General features: G+C 35.2%; 2 protein-coding genes across 3 annotated transcripts; one reads left to right on the top strand and one right to left on the bottom strand.

Annotated features, from left to right (window-relative positions):
• The first annotated feature begins 11 nt into the window (after positions 1-11).
• Tbp (TATA binding protein) lies at positions 12-1,425 on the top strand. 2 transcript variants are annotated; one of them, XM_036369439.2, is made up of 5 exons: positions 12-502; positions 561-700; positions 783-1,026; positions 1,094-1,166; positions 1,221-1,425. In XM_036369439.2, exons 1-5 carry the CDS (start codon positions 185-187, stop codon positions 1,370-1,372), a joined length of 927 nt encoding a protein of 308 aa, XP_036225332.1. In that variant the 5' UTR covers positions 12-184; the 3' UTR covers positions 1,373-1,425. The 2 variants fall into 2 exon arrangements, with proteins under 2 accessions (XP_036225332.1, XP_014094674.1); XM_014239199.3 differs by having other exon boundaries at positions 18-502; positions 1,094-1,425.
• A 438-nt stretch (positions 1,426-1,863) lies between these two features.
• On the bottom strand, positions 1,864-2,868 carry eIF3k (eukaryotic translation initiation factor 3 subunit k). The gene is made up of 3 exons (XM_014239200.3): positions 2,688-2,868; positions 2,166-2,605; positions 1,864-2,108 (listed from the first exon to the last, which is right to left on the bottom strand). Exons 1-3 carry the CDS (start codon positions 2,756-2,758, stop codon positions 1,954-1,956), a joined length of 666 nt encoding a protein of 221 aa, XP_014094675.1. The 5' UTR covers positions 2,759-2,868; the 3' UTR covers positions 1,864-1,953.
• Between the last annotated feature and the right edge of the window lie 10,411 nt (positions 2,869-13,279).

The following is a 13,279-nucleotide window of genomic DNA, read 5'->3' as shown; positions in this document are numbered from 1 at the left end:
ATCACCCTGTTGTTGAAAAAGCTGGCAGAATTATTGACACTTCACTGCTATGTTATAGCGGAATTTAAGTGTTTGGATAGCTTACTTTTATCAAGTTATTCTGTGAATGTGGAAAAATTCGTAGTTAAATATCTTAGAGAAGAAGTTTATCTCCATTTCAAAGTGTTTTCATAGTAAATAAAATATGGATCAAATGTTGAGTCCTGGGTTTTCCATTCCCAGCATTTCTGCAACACCTCTTCATCAAATGGATGCAGATCAACAGATTGTGCCTAATCCTGTTTATCACCCTGCCGCGGATAATCATGACTTAAATCACATGGGAATGCCTTCGTTAATGAATAGTGGAAACTCACCGGCAACTGCAAATAATGCTAATATGATTGGCAGTTCGCATCCCACTTTGCCGACGGCGCATAAACAAATGCAATCGTTTCAGAGTTCCAGTTCTTTAATGACAAATGGAGGAGCGCCGCAAAGTCTAATGCAACCACAAACACCAGTAAGTAATATGTTATAGATACCAGGGCGATAATTATATAATATATTATGTTCTGCAGCAAAGTTTGATGTCACCGATGGTACCGATGAGTGAACGTGCCGAAAATCTTAGCAATATACATCAGACAATGGGTCCTGCCACTCCTATGACACCAATGACACCCGGTTCCGCTGACCCCGGAATTGTTCCACAACTACAGTAAGTATACATAAATCCTAATAATAATATACATATATGGTATGTAGTTATCCAAATGTTATTAATTTTCTATAAATTTTAGGAACATAGTTTCAACAGTCAATTTGTGTTGTAAATTGGATTTGAAAAAAATAGCTCTTCATGCACGTAATGCAGAGTATAATCCCAAGCGTTTTGCGGCAGTGATTATGCGAATTCGTGAGCCACGTACTACAGCATTAATTTTCTCCTCGGGTAAAATGGTATGTACCGGAGCAAAGAGTGAGGATGACTCAAGGTTGGCGGCAAGAAAGTATGCACGTATCATTCAAAAATTAGGATTTCAGGTAATAATTTGAGAATGATGGTATGCACGTGTAAATGAAAATTAAATACAATTTCTTACTTCTGTAGGCCAAATTTCGTGATTTCAAAATCCAAAACATGGTCGGATCATGTGATGTGAAATTTCCTATTCGCCTGGAAGGTCTAGTACTTACTCATTGCAATTTCAGTTCTTATGAACCTGAGTTATTTCCAGGATTAATTTATCGAATGGTTCGACCTCGTATAGTGCTGCTAATTTTTGTGTCCGGTAAAGTGGTGCTAACTGGTGCAAAAGTACGCCAGGAAATCTATGAAGCCTTCGACAAGATATTTCCTATTCTTAAAAAGTTCAAAAAACAATCTTAACAACAGTTCGTTTATTGTTTTTGCTGAAGTTATTAATTCAACTGCAAAAAGAATTTTGCATTAAATGACTTCTCTGCTTACGGTTGGTTGCTAACAATGCAGTTGTTTTTGGATGAATCAGGGAGTTATTTTTCTACGCATTAAAGTTATATATAATGTATGCGTGGAAAGCTAGATAAGTATATTATAGTTTATTTAATAAGTATGTATATTAAATTTAGAAGCAACGGGTTTATAAGCCGTAATCTATAAATATAATCTAATTTTCTACGGCATGTTCTAATATTTGTAATTAATTTAGTTCTTCGTTTAATATATATAAAATAAACTGAAAATATTCGTGTAATTTTATTATAATTTCATATGTTTTAAAAAATTGCAACAATGAATCACTGCTATTTCCCCAATAGAAAATGTTTCCAACGCACCTTTAAAATGGGTATGCCTTCGTCAACAATTCATTTTTTTTTGATTAAACTTTCATTAAATAATTTTCTTACAAACTTTATCGTATATTTCGTTCTCATGAAGAATTATACTTACATACATACATATATAGAAAGAAAATTAAATTTATGTAATTACAAGCATTGAGCCATTAAACCACCCAAGTTATCAAACTCAATCTTTTCAGTTATGTTTTTCGTCTTAATTTTCTCATCTTGGACAGCAATGACAATTAAATTTCCTTGGTGTTTCCAGCCATACTTCTTTATCCACTGATCAAGTGTTGACTCTGCAATAAAGTTTTTATTTTTTATCTTAGTTATAAATTTACAGCAGCAGTTATTACCTTCAATTCCTCCTAATAGTTCTTTTAGTAAATCTTTCCTGATAGTTTGGAAAGTTATTCCAACAACATGACATACGAATTTACGTATGGAATCATGGAAACCAGAAATATGACGAAACAGGGATCGGTTTACTTCAGCACGCTGCCAAAACAATGTAAAATCTGTGCGTTCTAATATGTCGGCCAAGTCAATTATGGTTTGCACGGTTCCATCCTTCATTTGTTGTGGCAATAATAAACATTTGGCCATAACAAAATCTGTATGCGGCAGGTTTGTTAAACACTTAAGCAATATTGTGTATGTTATGTCGAAGTTAAGCATATGTGGGTTGAATTGATAAAGCTTGAGCACAGCCAGATTTGCTTCCAAATCATAAGTGTTATTTTTAGCTTGATCTTCGACATAAGCTTCCAGCGTTTTAAGATGATCCGGGTTGTACCTGTATTGAAATTGGAAAGCAGAATCAGCGTTTAAGGTTATGTTTGGATCTCCACCTGCACAAATGCAAGTATTGAGCTTACCGTTCAATGCATCCTAACATCTCTTGAATGGTTTGACTTTGACCATTCTCCATTTTCACCATATGCGACATTTTTATCAATTGATGTTTTTTTAACAATATGATTTTAATAATTAATAATCCAACAGTGCGACGCAAACAGAATTCGCAAGTTGACGTTATCGAAAAGAGTGAGAGAGCGTCAACAACTGTCAGTGGCTAAGGTGGATAATGCAGTTTCGAACAGAATGGTAATAGATGACGTACTATTTACACTCTATATCATCATTATAATGTTAGTATAAATTTACCACAAAGAAAAGATTTTACCCAATTTTAATATGCTTTCAGAAAATTTCATAAAACATTTTTTTTAATTTATTTAATATGCATAGCTAATGTGTATTAATTGAGTTATATTAAGATATTTTACTTATATTACTGGATATTTTTGGGTCACAAAACCATTTCAGCTGGTTCAGCTAGGCTCCGTCTAAACACATAATGTACGAGCCTGTTCATACGTGAAAACTTTAATTGCTGTATCTCGTGGTTTCTAGTAGAAGATGCGACGCTGAAAGACAAGCCGAACTCCGAGTTTTTCTAGTTCGGGCATTATGCTTATGGTCTTATGCATCAAATGGTTTGAAATATATATATGTATATATAATTTGTTTATAATATATTTTTGTATTTAATATACAAATATAAAAACAAATATGCATAATACAACAGAATTGTATTAGAAAATGAATATTAGAAATGTATTTGTATAGAAAAATGGAAGAAAAGCCGAGTTGCTGGTTGAACGAAATGGATGGTCACCGCCAAAAGAGAAGAGACCGGTGTTGAGCAATAAAAGTTTTGAACGCAGACTTACGAATTATTCCTTTTTAAAAAAGATTTTAACCTCTTAGTGATTAGACAAGGTTTGAAAAAAAAAAAACCGAGTTAATATCAAGTCGATTCTGCGAAGTGTGAAAAGCCATGAAATATATATATTTTAGCAGAGAGCACATCGCTTCATAGGCGCCTCTAAAAACGCTATACTTTCCCCTCGCTGCCTGTCGATTTCATTTTATTGCACAGCTGAAAACTGAGCAGCTTTAAATAAATCTACGTGATTGGGCAGCTCCACGCAATTGATTAAATGTGTTATGTGTTATCTACTCACTTGTTACGCACATCATCAAACTGGCTAAAAGGAAATATACATATGTAAATAGTTCACTGCTAAGCAACAGAGTGCGCTGCGGCGGCAATGTCAATTTAATTTCACACATGGTCCTTAGGCGTTCAGCTCAGCTTAGTTTGTTTTCGTTGACCGGCTTTGGCTTTCCTCGTCGATGAAAAACAAAAACAGTGCTATCGCGCTCAAAAGAGATCAACGGTATATGTACATATGTATGTATGTATATAAATGAAAAATTTAAGCACACACCAGGTTTCCACAGTTTCAAATAGTGTCAACTGTGACAACTGTAAGGGTAACATCCCGCTAATGCAGCGTACAATGATAAACTCGAGCAATCCCGAAATTAGTTCATAAATTTTAATACAGATTTTATGTAGTTCAAATGGGTCATACGCATTTCTATAAATCCTAAAATAAATCCTAATAAGCACACGTGATTCTTTGTATGTATACATTGTATATATAAGTACATATCTACATATATACGATTGCGAATGTTCCTATTATATAATATACATGTGTGTGTGTGTGGTAAATATGTTTGGGAGTCTGCTCAAAATGTCCTGCACAGCTTAGCCACCTTCCAACGCGAACGCCAGATATACAATATGCTTAAAATGTTGTTTCTGATGGCGGCGAATAAGAGCAAATTTCAAGAGATTGCCGCGTCGTGAAGAAATCGAAAGGCATATTATCTGGGTTAGCTGCAATGTTTTGTGTCAAATTTTATTCCATTACTTTGGAGAATGTAATATCGTATAGGAAAAATACATACATACATACATACATATAAGTAAGTATTCCTGACTAACTTTCTACTACTCGAAATAAGTAGTATTTGTGGACCTTTTGCGATTTGACGAAAATACATTTTTTTGTCTACCATAATTAAAACTAGTATGACACTGGCCTATCTGCTATTATACTATTGCCGATTCAATATCTGTTTCTTTTACTATAAAAAGATAGTTAGCTGTTTAATAGAGATTGCTAACCATACTAGTTGGAATACAGTTTAAAATTAGTTCACTACACAGCAGGGTATTAACATGACTTGTAGGCAGCTGCAGGCTGAAGTACCCTGCATATAGTAAAATATATAATTAAACCTCAGTGATTCTTTGTGCGCCAAACATAAGAAACCTCAACTTTCAAAGATTGATCTGGCCATTTCGAAAAGGTTGGCGTTGTGTTGAAAAGTGGGCGTTTACCATTATTGTAAAGTAGGATTTCAATTAGTTAATAAATTGATCTCCAAACAAATACGTCATGCTGAGAGTTCATAAAATGTGTTTGCGAAGACTAAGCTCGCTCCAAATACTAATTCTCAAGCGCGTATACAAAGCAATCTACATGTACATACATGCATATATAAGTATGTATATGCATAAATGCATATTAGCATTTCTTTCATATACGATCATATCCGAGCACATACACACGTATATACACACTAAAATGATAATATCTATGCTAAAATGGTTTATTTCCAAATTTTACTGTAAATACCTTAACCACAGGTAAATGAGCGTGTCGAGTCTAAAAGGATCATAACTGACATGTTCGCCTAGCGAAAGATTAGAATATGTGGATTAATTTAAATACCATCCCGGCTAATACTCTGGCTAAAGCAAATGCTGAGCAGAGATATACATACATACATGTATATCTATGTATAGATGTATACTCGTGCATATATGAAAGGGTTTTTGTGTGCGAAAGTAGCAGGAGGATCTCATTACTTTTAAAAGGATTTTAATTAAGTTACAAATTGATTTTTAAACAATCAACATACGCTGCGTGCGTAGATAAGCACTCCTGCCACATCCCAACAAAGACAGTCTAAAAGTCTTAAACATTTTTTGTTTATTACATTAGATACGAGTGCAATTCTCAAACCATTATCTGGACGAAAGTAGTGTAAAGGAACTACAGCAGAACTTCACTGGAGACTGACAGAAAAGGATAGTAATATCGGTCAAATAAGTTAGTTACAGGGCCGGCCCGTTCATATAAGCAAGCTAGGCAATTGTATGAGGCGCTGGAATTTTAGGGCGGCATTTTGGCTAATTTTCTTTACATATTTGTACCCTGCAAAGTTTATTAAGGTAAAATAGGCTTAGAAGGAGCCGAGAATTTGATTTTGCATTTGGGCGGTAATTGTCTCGGGCCGGCCCTGATTAAGTAATAAATTTGATTGAAAAACTAATATTGTGAACGCCATGTTTCTTCAATGTTTCTCCAGGCGTAATATAAGATTTAAAATTAGAATATGAGATTATAAGTAGGCATCACTAGTCGATAGCTAACCTCTGTCTTTTACGTGATATTCTAGGTGCTTTGTGTAGCAAATCGTTCAAAATCGGAACAATAATGTGCATTATATAGTCTACATTCTTGAGATATTGTGTGGCATACTGTCAAAAGAGCATGTTTCTAGCTCCATCGGCTATACTTTCGAAGATTGAGTTTTACAAAAATAAAAAAATTGTAACCTTGATGGAAAAAGCAATTCTGCTACAATTACAACCATGCTGAGAATTAAAAAGTCAAAAAGGGTTTAGTTATCTTATGTTGGCGGTGGGGTGAGTTCCGAATCACGCTACCAATTATCACATTGCCGATAAATATCTTCGCGTTGCGCACTCCCTATAGCTCATGGTGTTTGTGGTGGTCTTACATACGTACGAGTATGCATACATACATACATATATATATATATATAAATGCACAGTTATCACTTCATAGCTTAATGATTTCAACGCCAAGCGCTTGCAACTGACAGAATAACAAGATCTTGAGTGGTTGACGCATTCAAGTGCAGCGCTGAAGTGTTAATTGGAAAGCATTTCACACCCCCCACAAGAACAACAATAACATTACTACGCTTTGTTTGGCGTAAAGGATATTCTCTAACGCGCCTTTTCATGGCATGAAATCAGATATGAACGATGCTGAAATCAATTTTTGGATTTTAATTGTGGTGCAAGTAGTTAAGAAGAAATAAAAGTACCATTCGCTCGCTGGGAGTGAGGTTGAGGGAAATTCAGTGAATTTAAATGGGAAGGACAGCTGGAAAAATATGCATAGAAATGTGCCGTGTTTGGACACACAGATGTATGTATGTATTTGCGAAAGTCTGAACAAAAGCATGTATCAGTCTTCAAAAACAAAACGCTCGAGATTGGCCGATTGTATGCTCAGCTTGTAAATTGATGGTGCGTGTTTAATAATTTTATAGTTAAATCCAACGCTGATACTTTTATATTTTAATCTTGTCCGAAAAATGCAGCAGAATTATAGTACATGAAGATGTGTGCCTCCATAAGCATGTATTTATTTATGTAAGTACATATATGTATGTATGTATATGTATAAATATGTGTAAGAATTATTGCATTCTGAAATTACTTATGAGTTCAAAACAGGAAATTACAAAATTCTTGCTTGCGAAAATCCTTGGCTTAAATGATCAAATGCGCATCAACGCAGTTTTTTAATTTACCGTTTTATTCTTATTTTCTCTTTATGCTCTATTGACGAGAAACGCTTGAAAGGAGCAAAAATATCGGTAAACAAAGGACAGCAATATTTTGCTACACCAGCTTATCCCGGTTCATCCATGTTTTACAAAGTGGCACCGGCGCGGCATGCGATACCGTTAGGGAGAATATGATCGTACACGCAGAAGTGAAAGAGATGTACAAGTCGACAACAATACACTTTTTGTCAGTTCTTACAAAAAAAAAAAAAAAATACACAATTTTTAACGGTCAATTGAAAACGATTTCGGCCAATGTAGATCAAGCGTAAAATTTTTCTCTCGTTCTATTTACACACTTCATTTTGTTTGAGTGTTGAGCTATGCCGCAAACACACAAATGACCAGTAGCTGCGGAGATCATTATCAGCTGGCACAAGGTAGTGCAAACATGTGGGATAACATGGGATTTGAGTAATTGCACTTTTCCACTTCAGTTTGTTTCGGTGGCGTGAGTTCGGTTTTGTATAAATTGGGCATTTATTGTTTGTATATAGGCAACTATAACCAACCAACCCAAAACACTTTGAAATTGCAATAAATAAATATTGGTGCAAAACATACATACATACATACATATGTAGCTACCTATTTTAACAACACGATTATTGAAAAGTTTAGAAAATTATTTACAAGTTGCCGGTAAGTTACGACAGGCGATTAGTGCGATCTTTCATTTCCAAGCCGGTACACATTACTAATAAAGCTGCAAGGAATTGTCAAGTATTTCGTCAATACTTTAGCTGTTTGTTGTGATCAAAACTTTTTGCACGTTTGCACTCACATATTCTCTATTCAAAAGTCCATTACAGAAAATGTGTTATCTGCTCGTTGATCGTTTTGATAGCTGTTCGATCTTGAAAAATAAACACATCCCCAGGGGGAAATTTGCTAGGCTTCAAATGAGAAAGTGTTCCCAAAATCCGGTTGCAAGCATTGTGCTCCTAATCGTTTGTTATTCTTGGGCGCCGTAGTAGTTGTGTGTAAAGAGTTAAAATAAACAAATATTTGATTTACAACCAAAACAATGCTAGCATTGTCGAGTTCCCTAAAAATGTAATGCGTTTAAGACGTTTGATGCTGAATTACATTTGGAGAATGAAAAGGTGTTCTCCATTGTCCTCTTTTTCGTATTTGTTGCTTTAGATGAAATACCAAGACATGTAATTACATATGTCCAATAAGTGCTTTTGATTGGTTATTATTACATATGTTTAACAATTGGATGACACAAAAAATATAATTATAGGCTGCAATATAGCTGGTTGGCCTAGGCAACACTAAGTGTTGACAGGTGCAATCTGACATTTGAAAGTTTGACATTTTTTAGCATAACATCACTCAGAACGTTTTGTCATTTAATCGTGAATTGTTTTATTTACAGGGAATTAAAAAATTCATCTCGGCCAAAAAATGGAATTAACTCGTGAACATTTTCGTGCAATAATTTTTCACAACTTTCGACGTGGATTATCACGACAAGAGTGCATCGATGAACTAAAATCTTTGTATGGCTATGAAACACCATCCTATAGCACTGTGAAAAACTAGTACAACGAATTCAATCGTGGCCGACGCTCGCTCAAAGACGAATTCCGTGAAGGTCGTCCAAAAACAGCCGTTGTGCCAGAAAACATCGATGCCGTACGTGAACTGATAATGCAAGACCGTCATGTAACATACCTTCAAATAGAGGCATGCCTATGCATTTCTCCCAACAGCATACATTCGATATTGCATGAACACCTGACCGTAAAAAAGGTTTGTTCTCCTTGGATCCCGATCGCTCAAAAAAAGGCTCGTGTGGATTGGTGTAAAGAAATGCTGAAAAAATACGATCGCGGTGCTTCAAAAGACGTTTATAAGATCGTTACAGGTGACGAATCATGGATCTATGCGTATGAGCCCGAAACAAAACAGCAATCGACCGAAAAAAAACCATTTTTGTTGATAAATATTCGTATTTTCATTACTAGGCCAGAAATATATATAGCAGCCCTAGTATTTAATATATAGCAGTAACAAAACCAGGAGTTTCTACTTGATTAATAAAGGCATCTCAATGCATCTATTAAATTTTTTATAGTATTTTTGACATAGAAAAATAGCTGTTTCAGTGCTTCAGGACACTCAATAGTCACCTACATACACACATACTTATTAAACATATGTAGCATATGTATAATATTACTGATATTCACCTATCACCTAGATGCACCCTACAATGAATATTGTAGCAGCTGTCAGGCTATATACAGGAAAAGAATCGCAACTATCGGTCGAGGATTCTTGGACGACGCCTTGGAAGTTGCTCACATAAAACTATTTATACTGATGAACTTCACCAGAAGCGCGGGTTGGTTCAGAGAGGAGACACTAGAGTGAGGGAATATAAGTCCCGGTGGTATCACAATGAGCCTCCTATAGGCCTAGATGTGTCGTCAGCCACTCTAACTACCCACCTACCTATTTCTAATTCGTAATAAATCGATAGCAATCGGTTAATTGAGTATTCAGCAAATATCGAAGGATTATCTCTACATTCTAGATCAGTCTAACAAATTTAAGTTGTACTTTAACAGAATTCATTCGGTATCATAGTGACTGATAGATACTATGATAAAGGGCGAAAACACCACTAGCTTACGTACTCGTCACCTTCTGCTGCCAGTGTGTCGTTGTTCCGAAGTGCAATGTGGCCGCACTTGCCGTAAATCTGAAGCTGACTGCCAGAAATTACTCAATAATTCATCGAGTGTACCGACGACGTCTAAAGTCGCTAATAGAATTTTCAGTTTGACTGCATGTCGCCAGCATATTTGCTTTTTCTGGCGACAATTCACATACATACTCGTATGTGTGTTAGTAACAAGTAAGACAAATGTGCGTGTGTGTTGATGTTGCAGCTTTGGTTGCCATTGAAGCTGATTGGAGTGCCAAGAGCGCCTGCGGTATGGAAAGCAATTCCTGTTGAGCGCAAACAAAAAGGACAAAAACGAAAATAAACTCATGGAAATCGAATCATATTTGTAGTTAATAAAAAGTGATTTGCCATAATGGGAAGAGTTATTTACCCTTTCTGCTTCTTCGGCATCCTTTTAAGGACCTAAATGCTTAACTTTGATTGTGTGCGTGTATATTGACCTTTTCGTAATTCCCTTAACCCATAATTATGCGACTGTGTGGGTGAGTTTGAATGCATGTGTACGCGTACGTGCATGTGTGTGTGCCTGTATTAAATAGAATATTCTGTGGAAATAAACTGTTACGTATGTAACTATGTGTGTACTGTGGACCATCGCAGGGTTGTGGGGGTATGAATTCGTCATTGGGAAAATTCTACGAGAAGCTTAAAAGTTTTCCAGATTTTATGTGCTCGAGTGTGTTTTGTTGATCACTTTTTACTTGAAGTTCGTTCCGATTGTTTTATTTTTTACGTTTGGCTTTTGTTTTTGTTTTAGTACCAAAGGCGATTTTTCTAAGTACTTTTTATTTAGTGAGGTTTAAGCATATTTTTCGTTTTTTGTCGGAAGCAACGGAACGAAAGTAGCGAAAGCGGTGCACCACGGCGGTGGAACTTTTTGTTTTAGTTGTTAGATTGAATTTTAAATAAAAATGAAATTAACTTGGGTATTTGTAAATGGATTTTTCGCTACCTTTGTGGCTCAACTGGAGTGCCGTTATACCGTAAATGTACAGTGTGGTTAGTTGTGTGTGTAAGTGTGCGTGAGTCGAAGGGGATATGTTTCAAATTTTTTTGTTTATTTAGCAAAGGTTTTTTAGTTTCTTCCACGAATTTGCAATGATTTGGCGAGTCGCTCTGATTGCCGTTCGATTGCCAGCGCTGAGTAAACATAGCGGAATAAAAGGTTTTTCTACTTGATGATTTGCGGTGCGCAACTCAATTCGCTGCAATTTGATTTGATTCAATGCCAGTAATAAGAATCTGCATAGAAACTTGATTTTTTGTTCGTACCGATGCTCATGGCGTATGGAAGACTGCACTCAGCTGCTAAATAGAAGCGGCATTGAAGGAAATTAAGTGTTTCTTCTTGTTTTCTTTCGACACCGCCATATTTACAGACCAAATGAGAAAACTTTAATCTAAACAGAATCCGATATTGATTTGTTAAGACAATGTCAAAAGGACAAAGGTTCACCAATGAACCGGACCTACACTCGTACGATTACATTACGGACCATATACAATGTATGTATGTACGACACCTCGTATATGAGGTTGTGGGAACAGAAATAATAGTTTTGTGCACCTAACGGTTGTTTGTATCACCCAAAAATAATTGAAATAGATATCGAGGTATACATATATATAAACGATCAGAATGATGGGGCGCGTTCAAATTCAGGTGACAGTTTGTCCGACCTACTGAAATCCCTGTTAAATCTTTTTTATGAGCTACTTGACCAATTTCAACGAAATTAGGTTTATAACACTATCCTGACATTCCCATATTACGGTGCGCGAATACGATCTACAACTACGCCTACTTTTCATATAAACCAGTTTTAAACTTCTGATTCTGTCACTTCACAGTATAGAAATTGAGAGCCAATAAAGATATCGCTTTAAAACTTGGCAAAAATAGTGCCGTTTAGTCGTGCCATCTCAAGCCAAAAATTGGCAAAATCCGAAAATCGTTCGAGTCGATTGTAATGTGATATGTGAGGCGTAGTGTAAATCAGCACACTGTCATATCTTTAACTTAACGACTGTTCACTGTGTATTACACTTATGTATAAGATTAAGATAAAGGAAATTAATGGATTTTATTTATGATAGTGGAAGAAAAATATTTCTTTGTAGATTAGTTTTGGATACATATATTTATAACGGCTTGGATCATCTTTGCAATTTAGTTCAAGAAACAGCAAATAATCTCAAAACAGTATAACATTTTCTCTTCTTGAAGTCTTAAAGTTATATTAAAACCTACTTATATACATATGTGTGTGCAAATTCAGTACAAATGTTCATACATATGTACACTATGCGTGGTATAAAATGATTCACAAAAGTTTTTCTAACTTTTCTTTGATTTAAAATGGTTATTATATAGCGTGCGAAGTTCAATATTGTTTAAGTGCCATTTTTCTTGAGCTTCCTTATGGATATGGTTAAGTAGTAGTTGAGTATCTAACGTTATTAATTGTACTTTAGCACCCCAGTTTTTTTGGTTGCAGAATTTTTGCAATGACTTTGGTGATTTGGTTTAGGATATTAAGGGGTTACAAGGGTTTCGTCGAGCAAACAACGCCCTTTTTTTAATAATTTTTTTTTCATATATAAAATGAAGTATTTTATTCAAACCTTTTATTATTCCGAAGAATATTCAAAACTCGATCATTACGACGTCATTTCCGGCAATCTCTCGGAAAAAAGCTGCTTCCGCGTTGACAGCAGAACTTCTGACAGGATCATAATAAGTAAAAAAAAAAATACGTGTTTGAGCTAAGACCATTAACTAGGTATTGGATGGCGAAAAAACAAAAAAAGTGAAAATTTTATTTCTGGCAGACGCAAGTTTTGGTGAAACTTTCTCGACGTTTTTTGTTTTTTAAATAGTTGTAATTGAACAAAAATAAAATCCTTCGAGGCAAGACCTTGTAAATTATATCTCAAAGATCTGTGTAAAATTTAATTAGATCGGTTGAGTGGTTCGCGAGAAATCTTGACAACTGACTTTAAAAACACAGTTTTGAGAAAAACGTAGTTAAAGTTTTAAGTTACTATATAGCTATCTGGAGCGCACAACTTTTTAAATCTGTATCTCCAAACCTATTACCAGAATCAACTTGAGAATTTAGGACAATGTTTTAGAGATGTTATAGAATTAAATAAGGCAATAAAACCCATGAA

The sequence above is a fragment of the Bactrocera oleae genome, chromosome 3 (assembly GCF_042242935.1).
Source record: "Bactrocera oleae isolate idBacOlea1 chromosome 3, idBacOlea1, whole genome shotgun sequence".
Classification (NCBI taxonomy): domain Eukaryota; kingdom Metazoa; phylum Arthropoda; class Insecta; order Diptera; family Tephritidae; genus Bactrocera; species Bactrocera oleae.
This window is presented reverse-complemented; position numbering and strand designations above follow the sequence as displayed.

Coding starts and splice junctions, on each gene's coding strand:
- eIF3k (XM_014239200.3), bottom strand. CDS start 2,758: ATGTCGCATATGGTGAAAATGGAGAATGGTCAAAGTCAAACCATTCAA. Junction 2,606..2,687: donor ATGTTAGGATGCATTGAACG/GTAAGCTCAATA, acceptor ATTTCAATACAG/GTACAACCCGGATCATCTTA. Junction 2,109..2,165: donor ACTATTAGGAGGAATTGAAG/GTAATAACTGCT, acceptor ACTTTATTGCAG/AGTCAACACTTGATCAGTGG.
- Tbp (XM_014239199.3), top strand. CDS start 185: ATGGATCAAATGTTGAGTCCTGGGTTTTCCATTCCCAGCATTTCTGCA. Junction 701..782: donor GGAATTGTTCCACAACTACA/GTAAGTATACAT, acceptor TATAAATTTTAG/GAACATAGTTTCAACAGTCA. Junction 1,027..1,093: donor TTCAAAAATTAGGATTTCAG/GTAATAATTTGA, acceptor TTACTTCTGTAG/GCCAAATTTCGTGATTTCAA.